Source organism: Alligator sinensis, unplaced genomic scaffold, assembly GCF_000455745.1.
Source record: "Alligator sinensis unplaced genomic scaffold, ASM45574v1 scaffold108_1, whole genome shotgun sequence".
Taxonomy (NCBI): domain Eukaryota; kingdom Metazoa; phylum Chordata; order Crocodylia; family Alligatoridae; genus Alligator; species Alligator sinensis.
The window spans coordinates 866,600-885,338 of NW_005842110.1; the positions used below are offsets into that span (position 1 = coordinate 866,600).

At 43.3% G+C, this 18,739-nt stretch overlaps 1 protein-coding gene across 9 annotated transcripts in view; it reads right to left on the reverse strand.

Annotated features, from left to right (window-relative positions):
- INO80 (INO80 complex subunit) overlaps positions 1-18,739 on the reverse strand; it is a 121,482-nt gene that overhangs the window by 21,088 nt on the left and 81,655 nt on the right. For all 9 annotated transcript variants that reach the window (XR_003094289.1, XM_025205286.1, XM_025205285.1 and 6 more), the window contains one exon: positions 3,441-3,535. Coding sequence is in view for 8 of the 9 variants with exons in the window: in XM_025205286.1 (XP_025061071.1) it covers positions 3,441-3,535 (95 nt within the window). In the remaining variant the exon portion in view is untranslated. The remainder of the gene's footprint in view (positions 1-3,440; positions 3,536-18,739) is intronic.

Here is an 18,739-nt window from a genome sequence, read left to right on the forward strand (position 1 = left end):
CTCTTTCCTGCCTATGCAGGGGGTCGGACTCGATGATCTATCGAGGTCCCTTCCGACCCTAGCATCTATGAATCTATGAAGGTCAGAACTCCAATGCACCACAGGCTGTAGCAGGCTAGGTCAGAACTCCAATGAACCCCACAGCTCACCGAAACTCCTAAAAACCACCCTCAGCCCCATCCCATACACCCAGCCAAGCATGCCCTGCCTCTAAGGGTCCCATCTGGTCTCTATTTTAGACCACGCCTGTCTGCTCTGTCCAGCACCCCCAGGCACTGAGTGCAGGGCAGACAGGCTAGGGTGCCCGGGCAGGAGGGCTGGGTCCTGTGGCAGCAGTGAAACTAGTTGTGGCACCTTGAAAGAGCCACTGCCAGGGCTGTTGGGAAGTGGAGTCCCCAGCCCTGTCAGGAAGTACTGCCCTAGCCCTGCTGCATGCCTGGGTGCAGCGGGACAGGCTGTACATGCCATGGCCTGGGCTGCCCCCCATGCCTGGACTGGGGAGGGCCAAGGGACCCACCACAAGCCAGATAAAATCCCTTGGCGGGCCAGATTTTGTCCACCTCTGATATGAACAATCATTAGAAGGAGGATCAACAGCTTTCAAAGGTGAAAAATGACACAGGGAGGGGAAGGAGGATTTTTCCTCAAAATTTATGAAGAGATTATAATTCTACAGCCATGAGTCCTGCCAGGACATCGTGCAGAACTGTCTGTAGTTTCAGTCAGACTTTTTCCTGGAAGTATTCTTCATAAACAAACATAGCACAAGAGGAATTTAAATACCTTTATAGGAATTCTTGTTTAGACTGGCCAACCTTTATATCAAAGGGACTTCCAGCTGAAGTGCTTATTTTTCTTTAGTTGTTCTATTCATTAATAAAATATAATTTGGTAGGCATTCTTGGTTAAAACTTCTTACAGGAACAAATGCTAGAATACTAGTGGGGAAGAGATCATAATCATTTAAAAATCTAGTTTTTGAAAATGGACCCAATCAAAGATTAGGGCAGTGCACAGTCATTTCACTTGCTTTAAATGTTTAAAGTTCCCTTTAAGCCCTACTTCACTGCGGTTCTGATTTGCACACATCTATCCCTTTCCAAACAGTGCTTATTAGAGGGGCCTACTTAATAAAATGTCTACATGGCACACAACCTCTTTAAAGCTTTTTGCCTCAATGGCATCAGTGCTTGATTTGATTTTCAGACTTCCAGGGTTCACACGTGGATTCTAATCTACCTTCAGAACTATGATTCTACTCTGAGGCCAACCCAGATCATTCTTTTTTTCTGTCTCTTTTTTTCCTCTCTTGATAATGGTGGAACAACCATAATCTATGAATCTTACCACTGTGATAAAACAGTGACCTTGCTCTTAATGACTGTCAGAATTCATTCAGAAGGTTCATTTTAGTAAGGTATCATATCATCTCAGACCACATACTACATGTTATAGAAACATCTTATCAAGTTATATACTGTGTCCCATCCAAGAGAATTTTAGTAACCATATATACGGTAAGGCTGAGCGAAGCTTTGGTAGCCGATTTGATTTGGAGGTGATGCGGCCGAATTTGGCAGCTGAATCTCCGAATCCAAATCAAATTGGAAGACCCATTAAAAGGTCCAAATTGAACAGGAAGCCTCCAAATCAATTCGGAAAAGATTTGGCCATACACTAAACAGGCAACAGTCCTCACCATGCTGGACACAGCTGCCTCCAGTTGGTAGGTCTATTGTGGTGGATGGAGGGAGGAGGGAAGGAGCATGGGGGGAGGCAAATCAATGCCCCCACAGCAAGGGAGAGATTGGGGCTGGGACCCAGGCTGGGGCAAGCACTATTCAGGGAGGGGGTTGGGGCAGCTCATGCTGCTGCACGCCACTGGTCTGGGAGCTGCTTGTGTGGCAGCTTGTCCAGCAGCTCTTGCCACTGCTCCTGCCACCGGTCCGGGAGGGCATGGGCGTGTGCAAGGCAGAAGGTGCTGGGAGCAGGGGCTATGTCCCCCCGCCGCTCACTCAGCCAGTGCAGGGCCAGTGCGAGACTGAGCCACTGTGCTGCCTCCAGACAAGCAGCGCACAGTGGCATGAGCTGGCCCAGACTCCCCGCAACTCCCAGACAAGCAGTGGCTTTGCCCTGGCTGGGCGAGCAGCGGTAGAGCATGCAGGGGGAAGGGCGCGTGCCTCTGGATCGGGGCAGGGCAGGCAGCGGAGCAGAGGCTATAGAGGGCTGCAGCAAGTTTTCAGGAGGCACGTGCCCCTCCCATGCCCTGCTGTTGCTCGCCCAGCTGGGGTGAAGCCACTTCGTGAGGTGTGGGGAGGCTGGGCCGGCTCCTGCCGCTGTGCACTGCTTTTCAGACTTGCACCGGCCCCACGCTGGCTGGGCTAGCAGTGGGGGTGGAGGCATAGCCCCTGCTCCCAATGCCTTCTGCCCAGCGCAGCCCTGTGTCCATCGTTGATTACTGCTGCCTGTTTAGTCTACGGCCGAATCTCTGAAGCGGTGCCAAATCTTTGGATCCAATTCGGCTGAATCAAATCAGGACAGTGATTCAAATAACTGAATTGAATCACTGTCCCTCCAAATTGGCCAAGTCTGAATCGAATACTTGCCACTTCACACAGGCCTAATATATAGCCACTATTTATGACATGCATCAATGGAGATTAAGTTGTGTCACAACAGGGAATCCTATAAGATTATGCAGACCCCCTTCCCTTGTTATAGTATACAGCTAACTTACAGGCACTTATTTAGAAGCTTTACTTCAGTAAACTGGATTGATCAATACAGCTTATTATATAAATTCAATTGCTATAGTTTAACGTCAAGGTTTTAGTAGATCCCACTACATTACACATAATAGTTTATTTCTTTAGCTGTTCTATGAAACACACAGCACTGAACAGACCATTGTTTAATTTCATGGGAAATGGGGGTCCTAGTTTCAAAAGGCTTAGTATATCCATGACATTTCAATGTAATCCTCAGTATTACTTCCTAGAACATACTACAGTCAACGTACCACCACTTTATTACCTCTGGGACAATCTATAGAATATAAAATATTCAAGACAGTAAGAATAAGATTTTCTGGTCCACTAAAGTTGCTTTATGCTACACTGTCACAGAAGGATAAGTTTCTAAATTCCACAAGAATGGAAATCCCAGTTAATGAAACAACAAATATCTAAATGTTTTATATGTTCAACAAACCCTTTAGATAAACTGTGTTAACTTCAAATAAAAAACAAAAAAATAAATTAAAATTATGGATCTAAAATGATGTGAACTCAACTTCAGTGGTTAATCAGAATGACACCCTTTAAATCCCTCTCTCAAATATCATATGTTAATTGTCTATTTTACATTTAAGGTTTTTTTGAAAAATAAGTTGTCTTAACATCTCTAAAGGGCTTAACTCAGTGCTTTTATACACAGGTTACCTGTTCTGAAAGTCAGCTACCATGTCTCTCCTCTCAGAGATCTTTGAAGAACCATCCAGCCGCATATAGGTATGTTTCCTATAAACCATGTACTCCTAATAAAGCAGACAGAAACACAAAAATATGAGTTGGTTTTGTGAAGTCACATCATTCTGACTCTGCAAACAAAAATGCTAGCAATGGAATTAAAGTATAACCAAAAGACTAAGAAATATCACCATAAGATTAAGTTGATAGTGTCCATCCAATTCATATTAGTAGTACCTAAGATTAATAAAATAAGTTTAAAAAGCCAAGTTACATTCCATCATTTGTTTTTTATTTTCTATGTTTCACTCAAATTGGGAATGACAAATTAAGTTTGTTTAATGTTTGTTAATTTAAGGTTTCATTTTCAGGATCCTAAGGTTAAAATACCTGGATCTGAGGTACTGCCTCTGTGAATATGCATTCTTTTTTTCTAAGGAAAAATGCACTACAAAAAAACCTCATGAACATACTTCTAGTGTGATTATTAAAACTAAGGCTTGTTTTTACAAAATCAAAGTTTAAGACCAAATTCTGCACTGTCAGTTTCTCTCTTTAAGTAACCCTTCATTCAAGAGAGTCCAGAGGAGAGCCACATGCACGATTAGAGGTCAAGAGAGTAGGCCTTATGAGAAGAGACTGAGAGGCATGGGACTCTTTAGCCTGGAGAAGAGAAGGCTCAGGGGGGACTTGGTGGCAGCCTATAGTATATAAGTGGTGTGCATCAGGAACTAGAACGTCTGTTTACCAGGGCACCCCAAGGAAAGACAAGGTCTAGCATCACAAACTGCTGGAAGACCGTTTTAGACTGGACATAAAGAAAAACTTCTTTACCATCCCAGTGTTCAAAGTCTGGAATAGACTCACCCCAGAAGTGGTGCAAGCACCTACTTAGGATACATTCAAGAAATGCCTGGATGCTCACCTTGCTAAGGTCATCTGACCCCAGCTGACTTCTTACCCTTTGGGCAGGGGGCTGGACCCAACGATCTTGCGAGGTCCCTTCCAGACCTAATGTCTATGAATCTATAAGTTATCCCTTATATTATTAATAAAGCCTGCAGATTTTGAATCAGTTAGAGTGCAATGGACTTTTCAGTTACTACCTATTCTTTTGTCCCTTGATTTACTGAGAAAGCCAGTCACCCAGTTCTCAGTAGTTTTGCCATAACCTGTTTATTAATTTCTGAAACTATTAAGCATATTGCAAGAGCTTTCCATTCAGCAATGACTTCCAATTATATTTGTTAGTTTAATATTACAATTCTTTCCTTTAACACCATTGTTTTTCTTGCTTAACTCTTATGAAGACATCTCTGCCTTAATTCATTTCTCCAATCAATGCTTGCTTCTGCCAAACTTTGGCTAGATTGTAAAATGCAACTATCAAAAATAAAATAACACACTGGCATTCTTAACTCCAGAGAATGTGGTACCTGGACTTCTGCTCTAGTATTAACATATACACCAATCTGTGACCAACATACCGCTCCTTCATCCATGTGGATCTGAGAGACAGCATGGCATTACTGCTAACAATAAGCTGGGCCACTTGCATTCACCTGCCAGAAAACCTCTTCCAAAGCTATGGAAATATATGCTATGGGAGAAGGGGGAGTAGAATCACTACAGCATTGTCCTGTTCTCTGCCCTCACTTGTACAGACATGCCAAAGCTGTAGTGCTGTCTGACTGTACCAAGAGTCTGGCACTTCTCTGGTCATCACCCTCAAGAAAAGTAGAGTTATGGTTTTAACTCCCTCGTTTCTTTCACTTGGATCCCATAATTCTCAAGCAATACAATATAATTTTCTCCCCATCTTATATCAATCATCTCTATGAGATTCCAGTTGTTAAAACAGAGTGTCTCTGAATATGCTTTTAGTGATGGTCCACTAGTCTGATGACTGAAATACACATTGAAAGGAGGAACCTGACAATTGTATCACATCTGGCCAGAAGTTTCAGATCCCAACCAAAAACTTCTTACTTTGAAACTTACTCATGGTAGGCAGCTAGCAGGCTCAAAATGTGAAAGGCAAAGCAGTATCACTGAGAATGGATTTGCTGCAATTATACAAGTGCTGGGATCTTTGGAAATCTCATTATGGGTCATCTTAACTACTGCCTTATGTATTACCACTCCCAGATGGCAGGTTCTGTTATTACTCGAGACTTCATGCACTCAGAGGAGCATCGTCAAAAACAGATCTGTCTCTTTGCAAGAAACTATTCAGGATGATTATTTATTTATTATAATTATTGATTATTTATTTATTATAATAGGCTGTCCAGAAAGGTACACAGGTGTGTCCCCTGGGATTGCAGCTTTACTAATGTCTTCATGAAGCCTCTAAGGATGGAAAATGTGAAGTCATTTAATGGTAAAGCTTGAGCTGGAAACACGAGTTTCTATATGCAAAACTTAATCTTCATTCAGCTGTTAAACTGTGTAGGTACTTGATGCTTCCCCCTCCCCTCACTTTGCCTGTAAAATGAATATAGAACAAAGTCTTAAGAATTATTTTCCCAAATCAAAAGGCTATATTTTTCCTTTTTCCAAAAAGTGTATGGTTTCTTCACAATGATCTGATGTTTTACTGAGTCTACCATTACCAGGATAGAATAAAGAATGGACAAGGAAGCAACAACAATAAATCATCACCAGCATTCATTTGTCTACACTGAATGGTGTAACATGTTTGGGGCATGGGTGCAGACAGAAGTGACAATTTTTGCCTGATCTGGCCACAGAAAGAGGTCTACAGATATGACCAAACAAGTACACAGCTTCAGACCACTTCAAAAATGGCCAACTGGGTGAAAGTCTGAACCCTCACTGCATGAGGGATCAAAGGAAGGCTTTTTGAAACAGAGTGTCTTCTGTAACTCTCCTAACCAGGTACAGGGGTTGCAGGGGTCCATTTGGAGACTACAACTCTCCCTCAATTTTGCTAGTCACCTCAGTTCTGCTGCTGTCTACAGTTTGTATCAGCCATCTCTGCAACTCTGTAGCTCCTGTCCTTGGCTCCCTTTGGCTGCCCTGCCCCAGTCAGAAATCTACAGCTATCTGCAGCTATATAACGCTGCCCTCTCTCCCTTTAAGTAACAGGAGTTGGAGGTCTCTGTTACATTACACTGGGCATTTGGAAAACAAGCGATTTGGCTGTACAGATAAGTATGTGGTTGCTGAGAGTGTCGTTCTGAATTTTTGGTTTGAAGGATGTGAACGGTTTCCAGTTACTTATCATTCTCTGAAATAGGATGTGACCTTAGTTTGGTGGGAGTGAAAGGAGTATTTCTGCCTGGCAGAAGACTAATATTTCTTTGAGGATCATCTGACAAGTATGTTTGCTATATTGATATTTTCTGCAATTTTTCTCTTGCTATTAGGGAATTGTGAATTTTTAGCTCGCACAGAAATGATTACAGAAGCCTTAACATTTGAGTCCACTGGTACATAAATCAAATGGTAGCAGCAAGAATACTATACCCTAAGTTTCTTCTTAGTATTATGAGAAATTTTCATGGTTTGGAAATATTTTACCACTTTCTGGCAATAACACTATGATATGTAAACAAAACATGAATTGTGATGGAAACTTTTGGCTGTAGTAGTGGCCTTGAAATATCTCCAAAGGACACTCTAATTTTCCAATCACTAAAGTCCTTTGTTGAAGAAGCACAACTGCTGTTAATGCATCATGTTTTTGAGAAGTTGCGACTTCCCCTTATGCAGATGTGGCAAAAGAGAGTAGTTATACCATTAAAATGTCATTCGATTGGTCTGGCTCCAAGCTCCCACCCTCAGCAAAGCAAGAGTTGATATGCTGTGAAATGGAATAGTAAAGTCTGAGGATGTTACCTCAATGACCTTTCCATTTTTCCTTTTGTGTTTTCAGTCTGCTTTGCTATTGTAGGGGAGGTACAAGGTGCTACACAGAAGGGCTTAGTGGGAACACGTGCCTTTGTACAGTCAAGCTCTCCAACACAAGAGGAAGGAGAGAGGGAGAAAGAAAATACATAAATTGCCTGTAAAATAAAGATGGCAAAGTTCAGCCACTGAAACAGTTCCACCTCTAGATACAGAACCTAGCAGAAGGAAATTAAGAGCGAGACTTAGCCCTAGAATTTTCTATGAATAAAGTACCTCCAAGAAACTGTGTGAAAAATTAGAATCCAGAATACTTGTTTAACTTAGAAGGCCAAAAATCTTGGGTCCCTGATTCACAACTGATCAACTCCAGTCTTACACCACTCTTACACTGCTTTGTAACAGCGGAGTGATACAATGCTGAATGAGGCCCCATACTATTCTGGATATTGCATTGTCCTTTTCTCTTATCAACAAGACCTTTCCCGCTTCACCTCTGTGAAATTTCCCACATCTGTCCTGATCCTGATTCCCTTGGTTAGCATCCTAACCAATGCCATCCTCTTCTTTCATCTGACTTGTTATAACCATCTGTCCATCCACTGATCTTTCCAAGTCTCCTAACAAAACGTCAGCATGACTAAGACAGCTATCCATACTTTATTAAATTTATGTGACCCATTGCCATGGGCTTTAGAGATTTTGACTAAATCACAATTTCCCAAACAGCACTATTCAATATTTGCATCCCAGCTTTCAAATTTTAATTAAAAATTAGCTCACCAACCTAATCTTTCATACATCTCCATTTGACTATATCACTTTGCTGGCTTTAGTCCCTCTTTCCCATCTACTTCTCCATGCTAAGTAACAAAGCCTACAGGCTCAGGAGTGGGCAATTATTTGGGCTGGAGGACCACTTCATGAATGATTAGTGAGCTGTTAAGGACCAAGGACAGAGAGGGCGGGGGGAAGGGGAAGGGACGGGAAGATGCTAATTGATCCTATCCAGCCTGAGCAGGGAGGGCTGTGCCCTGCACTGGTCTGCTGCAGATGGGGCCAGGTCACACAGGGCACAGACCTCTCTACCCCCTTGAATCCAAGTCATTTCCACCCCCCACCCCCAGTTCCTGTTGGTTGTGTGTAGTTCTGGCACTGCAGCCTCCAGGCCCACATCAGACAGTGTGCGATTCAGCGTGCTGAGTAGCCACCCTGCGTGCCTACCACGTTGAGCTGCTGCTGCCACTCTGTGCCAGGAAAGTTGGGGCAGCTGTCCCGGGCCGAACCCCCATGCCCAGCACAGACTCGCCTCCGACTGGCGCTGCAGTAGCAGCAGCTCATCATAGCAGGCAGGACAGCTACTCAGCACAGTGCATCACACTCCATGCTGGGAGGGCCTGAATGCCAGTGGCGGCGATGCCAGGACTGTAAGCTCCCAAAAGGGAGCTGGGTGGGGGCAGAAGAATCTGTGCACTGTGTGGCCTGGCCCCAGCTGCAGCAAAGTGGAGGAGAGTGGAGTACAGTCCTTCCTCCCTGGGCTCCCAGCAGCAGCTGGTGGGCTGGATAGGATCATCTGGTGGGTCAGATGCAGACTGAGGCCTGTATTTTACTCACCCCTGCTCTAGCTATTCTAACATTGCATCCATGAAACACCCATTTTGGTGATTTCTTTCTTATTTGATAACCTCAACCTTTCAACTAACATTTCTCTCTCACTTGAAATACAGGTGTACACACACACACACACACACACACACACTTTACTATGATTCACCCATACTTAGTTTAGTGCCCTTGTTTCCCTAAATGTGTTTTTTAGAAATATTCAGACATTGCAACACACTGTAAAGCCCTGGGGAGATAATTCTAAGCACAAAGAAGCTATACATATATCAATGGTAGTGATAAACAAGGGGTTGGAGGGAAGGTTTATTTATAATCCAGGATTCTAGCTCCCTTAGAGAGGGGAATCCAGAAAAACACAATGACCATGGACTGGAATGTTATTTTACTTTAAGACACATGGAGGGATTCAGAAAATCTCAAACATATTGAACAGAGGGTACCCCAACTGAGACACAGTGAGCCAAATATAAGGGCACCAAATGGTCCAAATAGTACACTGTGATAACTAAGAGAAAGCCGTTCAACCTCCCTAACCAAATACAGGCTAGTATGTTTTTAATAGTAAAACAGAAGCTGTTGATTAATCCCGTTTGGACTACCTACTTTAAACCTGACTGAAAATCCTTCTGTTAATCTTGTTTAGCTGACGGGGTCAGTGTGACACCAAGGGTATTAACCCAGGAAAATGATGAAATCAACCCTGGCTGCAATTCTGTTACTGAGGCAACAGAGCAGTCAAGCTATCACTTCTTCCCCACATTTATTCACTGGAACCTACAGGGATTTCTGCATGATAGAAAAACTTTACATGCTATGCAGATATATTTGTTGAAAACCCAAAAATGCTCAAGTGTTGTAATTGGCAAAGCAATTTAGATCCAACAAGCAGTGAAGCTCCCTTTGCAGTAAGCTCTTGTCAGATGACACACACACTTGAGGGGTTAAGAGGAGGACTGAACAAATCTCAACAGTTTCCCACCTATAAATCCCAGTTGCAGCTGTGAATTTCCATCTAGTTTACAGATGGGACCCTGATTATATGCAGAAACACATCATTCTGTCTTATGTATGCACATGGTGCTATCTCCCATACCCAGAAGTTATAATGCTTTATATGCACTGTCTACAAGGTTTGAATTCATTAAACAACTAATTTAGCCCACTGAAATGTTTAGTTTCTCTTGTACAGAAAGCAGACAGAGGTAGTTCTTATCTTTTTTAGAGCGAGGAAGTTAGCTGTGTTAGTCTGAAGTCAAAACAGAGGGGCAAGGCAGGGTGGCACCTTAGAGACTAATCCATTCAGAGGCATATATGAGTTCATATTCCTTATGAATCATTGAAAATGAAGGCAGGGTAAACTAACATAGCTAACTACCTCACACTATTTATTGAAAATGAAGCTGCTTGTCAGTAAGTAGACTAGTTCCTTGAGATGCATTGTTCACATACATATTCTCACTTGTTGACATCCCATGCCTCTGAGCTTTCACTGGAGACTTTGCTTTAGCAGCATCTGCACCCTATTCCACGTCCACCCTCACAGTCCAAGCTGAGGGTAGAGGATAACGCGCACTTCCTGCTCAGTTCCCTCTTAACCAGAGAGTCCCAAACTGAACTGAGGAAAAAAGGGAAGGAGGGCAGAATGTGAATACACATGTAGACAATGCATTTCAAAGAACTCCATTAGGTAACCTTGTCTTCTCCATTGAGTGACTGTCCATACACACATTCTCACTTGTGAGCAACTCCCAGCAGTGCCCATACGTATGTGGTCCCCCTAGGCTGGACTCTGAGTGCAGGACTGCTCTACCAAATGCAGTATATGCTGCTGAGGCTTCTGCCATAGTGTAATATTTAGTAAAAGTAAGCATTGAGCTCCAGGTGACTGCTTTGCAGATGTCACTTTTGGAAACATCCATCAGGGAGGCTATGGGAGTGGGTTGGGCTCTTGTCCAACCCACATAAAGGACAGTTCCATTCTGGCAATGTCATAGCACAATTTCATGAAGAGATCCATTTAGTTTGGGCTGATATCATGTGCTTTAAGATCTTTTTGCTGTAGAAATAAAAAGCAATGGAGTTTTGGAATGGCCTAATTCTCCCCAGATAATAAGCCAGAGCTTTTAACATTTAATGAATACAGAGAAGCCTCAGTTCTGGAGGAATAAGATTTTGGAAAGAATACAAGCAAGTTAACCTAACTGAGAGACCACCTTAGGTAGAAATATGGGTGAGTCTCAGGGTCACCATATACAGGTAAAAGGTGGTAGAGGGAAGCTCCATCATAAGATCCTAGATCTCACCTACCCATCTGGCTTGGGTAATAGCCAACAGAGAGGGCATTGGCATAGACATCTGTTAGGGGGTCTTTCTGCTGTGCATGAGAATGCTCCTTATATGGGCAGAACATTCTTGCTATATTTGCAAGAACCATTCAGCCTCCAGGCTGAGATGAAGGGAGTATAAGGTTGGGTGCAGCTCACTCTCTCTTGTTTGGGTCAACAATACTAGTAGGAACACCCTGGTGACCTCAGCAGCAGAAGACGCTGCACCAAAACTATCTTAGTCCCACAGGAAACAGAAGAAGAGTTGAGAGCCGACTCTCCCTGCAGTGTATTCAGGGGATCAGAGGCAAAGAAAGGCAGACAGAACACCTTTCACCACAAGACCAGGAAGAGGACCTGGACTGAGGCCTCTGCTAGCATAAAAGCTTTGACATGTGTTGGCAATCTACATCAAAGAGGCCCACACCTGGATAAATCTAGTCTAAATAGCAGAGCTGTTGGATCTCTCACTTATGATGGAGATAGCTTTGCTACGAAGGTTCACCCCAGGGTTCTGAAGGCCAGGCCAGGCCAATGCAGTTTCAGCATATGAATCTGGTAATAGATACAATGCTGCTAGATGGACAGCTTCCCTGCCCAATGAGTTTGTTGATTTAAATATAGTTGTGGTGCTCTTCTTCATTATTTGGATATGACACCCCTGTGAAGAAGTTCTGAAAGCCTTCTGTGTTGCCCTGAGCCACACTGATGTGGTGCTTGCTATATCTCCTCCAGCATCCAGATACTCTGAACCTAGAAGTTTTATATGGGCACCCCCCATCTGAGAAAAAAGGCATTTGTATTGACAGTAATGTACAGATGGGTATGCATTTTTAATGAGAGGTATAGATCAGGGCCACAGGGTTCCCTGAAAACCAGATCTAGCTCAGGGTATGAGGGCTGCTGCAGTGGTCACTGAAGAGGTGGCAACAAGGAGTTTGATGGTGGCAATATAGGGTCTGGGGGAATGAGTCCAGTGGTGCTGGCGGCAAGCCATGCTCACCACTGATGTCCATGCCCAGCAGGGACAAAAGGGCTCTGGATTTTGGGGCAGGCCACATCCCCAATTTCTGGTGTGTGCAGTGGTCCAGTGGGCTGGACAGAGAGGCTCTGTGGGCCATATATTTTTTTACTCCTACTCTAACATGTTCTGTGGAGCCCCTTTGCCAAATCAGGGAAAAGACTACAATCCCATTTCCAGCTACCACTTGAAAGTGCTCAGTAAAAAAAAGAAAAAAAAAAAGGAAAATACATGGGACAGTGGAAAGTCCAAACAGGAGGGCCCTGTATGACACACTATCCTGTCTCACTTTAGGGGATCTTATAGCATGCCAGCTAGTTACTTTGGTGCATGGATGGAATTATGGTCACCAGTATCATCAACTTGAACTTGAGCCTGCAGATAAACCAGTTGAGCTCCAGTGAGTTCAGCATGGGGCACCATTCTTCTTTCATTTTTGGAACCAGGAATTAATTGCTGTAAAACCCCTTTCCTTCAAGGCCAACAAGGAGCAGACCTTCCTCCAGAAGGAAACACTCGCAGGAACAGTTGTTGGAAAGATACAAGTTTGTGGTAGGGAGCATGTGGAATTGTAGAGTGTACTGTGTCCAGGACTAAATGTTCCAATGCTTTCTGGACACAGGCCAGATAAAAGAGGGCCAACTGGCTCTGGAAGGGAGAGGAATCTTGTTATGGAGTCTGGAACCTTAAAACTAGTAGGATCCCCTTACGACCACCACAGTGCCACAGAGCAAGCCCATGGCATCTAATGTAGGTTTGTGCCCCTCAACACTGGAGAGAGGAGGGAGTCTGCATAACCTCTGCGAAGATCCTTAGCTAAAAATGCAATATGTCAAAAAATTAAAACCAAAGTAGTTCAGTGCAGCTTGATAGCTCACCATCCTAAATTGTAAGCTTGCAGAGGAGGAAGACCTTTGACCTAAGAGGTCCAATCTCAGCAGTGCTTTCTCTTTAGAAACTGACTTGTACAAAGAAGCTCTCTCATTAGCCAACATTACACTTAGTGATGATGGAGCACAATAGAAATAAAAAAAAGGTTGCTGTTTTTGGAGTGACATGGTACTTTCTTGTCTACTTTCTTATCAGTAGGGGCCATGACATAGGGGTTTGCTATATGAGTACAGTAGGTTTTATGACCACATCATTAATGGGCAGTACAACCTTAGATGGCTTAGGACAAAGCAGAATATCAAGCAAGTAATACTGGGAGGGAGCAGTGCTTGTTCAGAGTCAGGTCTCTAACAGCTCAGCCAGGAGAGGGTGGAAGACGGGCTCCTAGGAAACCAGGAGGCAGAATTGAATTAGGGATGTGAAAAGTTAAACGTTTAAACAAGAAGTATATTTGTATTGATAATGCATTACTGGTTAATGTTTAGAATGGAGCACAGTCTGGTGAGAAAGGGAAGCTGGGCGGTGCCTCAGGAAGAAAGGTGGTAGGGAAGTAGGGAGGAGAGGGATGAGGAGGGGAGTTGTACCCATAGGTAGTCTGTTCACTCTCTCCTAGCAAACTGGGGGCTGGGAAAGGCTCTTGCCTGCTGCTACTGCAGCCCACAGCTTCATGTGAGCTGTGCTGTCTGTCAGGACTTGCCGCTGACTTCTCCTTCCCCCTCCCACCCCATCAAAGGCTCTGGGGAGCATCTCCCAGTAGCAGCTGTGTCCAAGCAGGTCTGTGCACAGCCCCTGTGCTCCCTGAGCTGCTCCAAGCTAGGTATGCATTATCAGTTAGCCAATAAAATTAGAGGAGGGCCAGACAACACAGTACCCTAAGGAGCACAAAGTGCACTTTTGCCTTTGGCATGGGAGTGGTACAAGAGGTGGGAACAGAGCACCAGGTACTGCTAAAGAAAGAAGTCACTGATCAAAGTTCAGGGGCATGAGAAACACCTACAAATGACATGTACGTGGACAATTACTTGAAAAGCTAAATTAAGTTTTATCACCAACGTCTCCAGGATCAGCCTTAAAAACCCAAACTATCCACAGGAATAACTCTGTACTTGTTTACTTGCATATCCTCATTCCAAAGCACTTACTAATAAACTACAGCTTAACAGATGAGTCTAAGTTAATTAGCCATTTTCCACAAGCTTTTGTACATCTGTGATGCTGCCGGAAAAGCATCTCTATCTACATATGGAAGAAGACACTCATGGTTTTTACGGATTAACCCATTGCCCTGGTTTTCAGAATTCACAGTGCTGTATTGTTTCTTCAATTCCTTGTCACAACTATTATTGGTTCCATGAAAAAGTAAACTATGAATAGATGAGGAAAATTTGCTAACTACAATAATGGTTCTTCCCTTGACAGAAAGGCTTCAGGTAGATTTATCCTCCTCCTCCCATGAAGCGGACAATTAGAATTTGCAATTCTCCATTAATGATGTGACTGACCTTCACACCCCTTCCTTATTTAATGTAAATAATCTATCTTGCAACCTATTTGGCACTGTTAGACACAAGAAGGGGTTCTATTAAATTAAACTACTTATATAAATGACAGCTTAAGCTCATGAAGGCAATCCTCTATCACAGTGATCTAGTTCTCTCTCCTTATACTCTGCTTTATGTACATCCTTTCACAGTATCTGATGAAGTGAACTTGGGTTCACAAAAGATGTATCTGAATTATTTAGTCTATAAAGGTACATATCTACCATACCTCTTGACTAATCTCAGATGAACACTGCTAACTACCTCTCTTACCAACCCTTAGCAGCACTGAACACCCAAATCAAGTAGGTACAAGTGGTCTTACTATTTCAGGTATTTGTTATTTCCACATTTTTGGCTCTACTCTTATCAACCCAAGCAACTTTCTGTCAGAGGAAAGAGAACTGTGAGCTGGTCAGAAAAAGCAGGGACTCCACACTAAGCAGGAGGAAATAAAAATGCTAGCATTAGCAAAAATTGAAAAACTTTCTAACCATTCCACCTCTTTCTTTCAGCAGATTATGTTATCAATGTGATGGCCATAAATCAATGCTCACAGCAAAGAATAGATAGGACAGAAAGATCATGAGCTAAAAGCCAATTTAAGTTGGTAGAGATCTCACTGCACTCTCCTTGCTTAACCCTGGAAACTGGTCCAGTGTTTATGGCTGGCAAAATCTTCACTGCCCTAAAACTGGACCCTTGTGGGCAAGGTCTTATTTTATCCTTGGGAGAAATGAAACCCATAAAAGGGAGGAACCTTCAGCTGCCAATTGCATTCTCAGCTACTCTGTGACTATTGGCCCACAGGCAGCATTGCTGATAAACAGGGAGCCGGGTTTTCCATTTCCCACAGAAAAACGGAGTAAAACACAGATTTCCCTCCTTACTGGAGGGAAACACCGATTTGTTATTTTAGCAGAGAAACCTACAGATTTTGCAGCGAGCCCTCTGCAGGCTGGCAGAGTTTCAGCCCGAAGAGGGCTGGGAGAGAGCTAGATGAGGGCGGTCAGACAATGGGGCGCCATGGAGAGCAGCTCCCACAGGTAAGTGGGGGGGGGGGGGGGGAATTGAGGCCCCTGTAGGAAGGGAGAGAAGGAGCTGGGCAGGGCTGGGGTTGGGACCAGGGCTGCAACATGCAGCTGCAGGGCCCCAGTGGGGAGTGGGACAGGCCACAGGGCGAGGTCCCTTCCACAGCACGCACTCCCAGGAGGCAGGGGGGGACCTGTGCCCCCCAGATCTATGTGTGGAGCAGGGCTGGGGGTGGGCTGCACTTTGCAGGCATGGGCTCCCGCCCTGCTGCCCTCCCTGGGGCCTCCACAGCCCAGCGGGCGTGACCCGGCATGGCAGAGCAAAGTGCAGCCAGCCATGCAAGAAAAGCTGCTTACTGCTGCGAGCTACATGCTGCCCTGGTAACATATTCCCTGTGTGTGTGGCAGCAGTTAGGAGCACAAGTCCATGCTGCTGCCCTCACTGCAGCCATGCATGAAGGGGGGCACGCTGCCAGGGCAGCATGGAGCTCACAGCAGCAGCTTCTCCATGTGGCTCCACTCTTCCCTGGTACACTGGGTCACTGGACTAGAGGTCCCGGGAACGCGCAGCAAGGCAGGAGCCCAAGCCCACAGCCCATGCCCGCCCCCACTCCCACGCACCAATTTGGGAGACACAAGTTCCTCCTGCCCCCAGGAAGTGCGTGCCATAGTGGGGAGCTGGGCCAACCCTGCCTAAGCCCATAGCAGACACCAGGGGAAAGGGTGGGGGGAGCCAGGCTCCGCTCCACTGCGGCAGCCTCCACCTCCTGTTGGGGAGGCAGGAGGCTGTGGACCTGGGTCCCTGGCCCCATAAGCTTGGAAGCTGTAGGCTCCCTCCGGCAGGGCTGGGGGAGCAGGGCCAGTGGGGCCTTTAATTTTAATAATGGATTTTGGGGGGTTTATTAGAGAATTTGTGAATTTTTATCAGAGAATTTCTACTTTATCAGAGAAAAGCAGGGTCCCTGCTGATAAATTCCTCTTTTACACTGGGAAAGCCATATATAAATTGAGCCAAAGTTACTATCCAGGAACATAACAACACTGTTGAAAATTACAACACATTGTCTATATTACAGATTGGGTCATTAACATGACAAAATGACAATAGAAGTATTAATAATTTCAAAACCCATATAAACCAGGGAATTGACGGTTTAGAAATAAATGCATGGGTTCTAGCAGAAACAAGATGTTGCAGTATCATGATAATGGGAAGCTGCACCATGCTTAGGTGCTAGACTTGTCTATAACGCCTCGAAATTTTTGGTTCTAATGTAATTTTTGTGTATGAATCAGTTTGCAAAAATGTTATTATCCCTTGAAATGAAATATTCGTTTAATGCTGACATGATTATATGAAGAATACAAACCAACAATTTTACTTCCTTCTATAGATAGGCCAGTTTGTGTCCTTTGATAAATAAATGTGCTGAAGACAGGAGATTGCTTGTGTACTCGGAGGAGAGAATTATATACCATAAAGTAAGAATCAGATTAAACTAAGATGCAAAATATATAACATGTATGCAGTCACTCACATAAAATGCTATTTCTTTATGAACTTTGAAATAGTTGTAATAAATTTGTTTTTCTCCCTCATTTATGCTTTTTGTATCTCCTGCTCTATAATAGCAGAATTAAAAATGGTTTCCTTGCCATAAAAAATACCCATAGGTCTAGGATTTTGGTGTTCTCACTGTTAGAGCAGTTAACTCTCATTTCCACTGTTATTCTGATATGAAATATAATTAAAAAAATAGAACAGCACATAAAGGGCGTGTTTTGGATATTGAAGCTATAGAGGGAAAGGCATTTGACAAAGGTTTCTTTTCAATAAATTCTTGAAGTGGATAGGAACAGGAAAGTTAATCTCACTCTCATCCAAATGAATAAAAAGAAAAATAAGGTCACTTGGGATATATGCACTAGTCAGTACCCACAGAAATAACCTGGCTGTGGTTATTCTATTTTTCACTTGGGGCATTGGGTATTTTACAAAATTAGTCTTATGTACTGGGAAGGAATAGACTCCTTGACTATTCCTCTTATTTAAATAAGAACAGCTTCTTATTTCAGCATTATTACATCATCTATTATAATATTAAATCAGTGACACTATTTTGTATAACTGACATCTCCAGTTTTATTCTTCTGCTCATCTCCAACACCTCCCACGTAAAAATCTACAGCAACAGCAAAGACTCTAGGGGACTCCATGGAGTCTCTTAGCAGATCTCCCTTTTGAGGGTAATAAACTCTGATGAGTTAGATTTTTTTCTTCATCTTTAATATTTTATTACATTTCTCTAATTGCTATTTTTTCTAGTTACATGCCAAATTGATTTGTAAGGCCATTAGCTTTTGATTAGGTGGAGATAGCTTATTATGATTTTGTTGATGTACAATAAACATTTTTTAAAGAAAATTAACATGAAAGGAATCATACTGAATTGTGGAATTTCCATCTTTTAGGATGTGCTGAACTATGGTTATTGTGATTCTACGCGCTTTGAAAAATTCTTGAACGCCAAGTACTTAAATTTTACTTTCACTTTTGGGAACATGCCACCTTTGCTCCAATATTATTTTGCAAAAGTCAATAAACCAGAAAAGCAGCAATAAACTATCACTATTATTAATAATCTTTGGACTTTTATCCAAGGATCTTCCCCTTTAACCAAAAGTATTTCCCCTTGGTTGATTAAACTTCTGCTCTATCAAGCAGTAAAGACATTACTGTTACAAAACTGTTCCAAATAAGGATGCTTGCCTTTTCTATACCTCTGTGAAGTGCAAAACCAAAAAATGTATTACACTATAAATCATGCTTGCAGACAATCAAAGCCAGCAAGCACACTATATCACTTGCTTTTATGCCATTTAATTTTTCCACTCTTTTTCCTGTACCAAACACACAACAGCTCTTTCTCTAAAATATAACCTGAAAACTTGGAGGGTGTAGGGA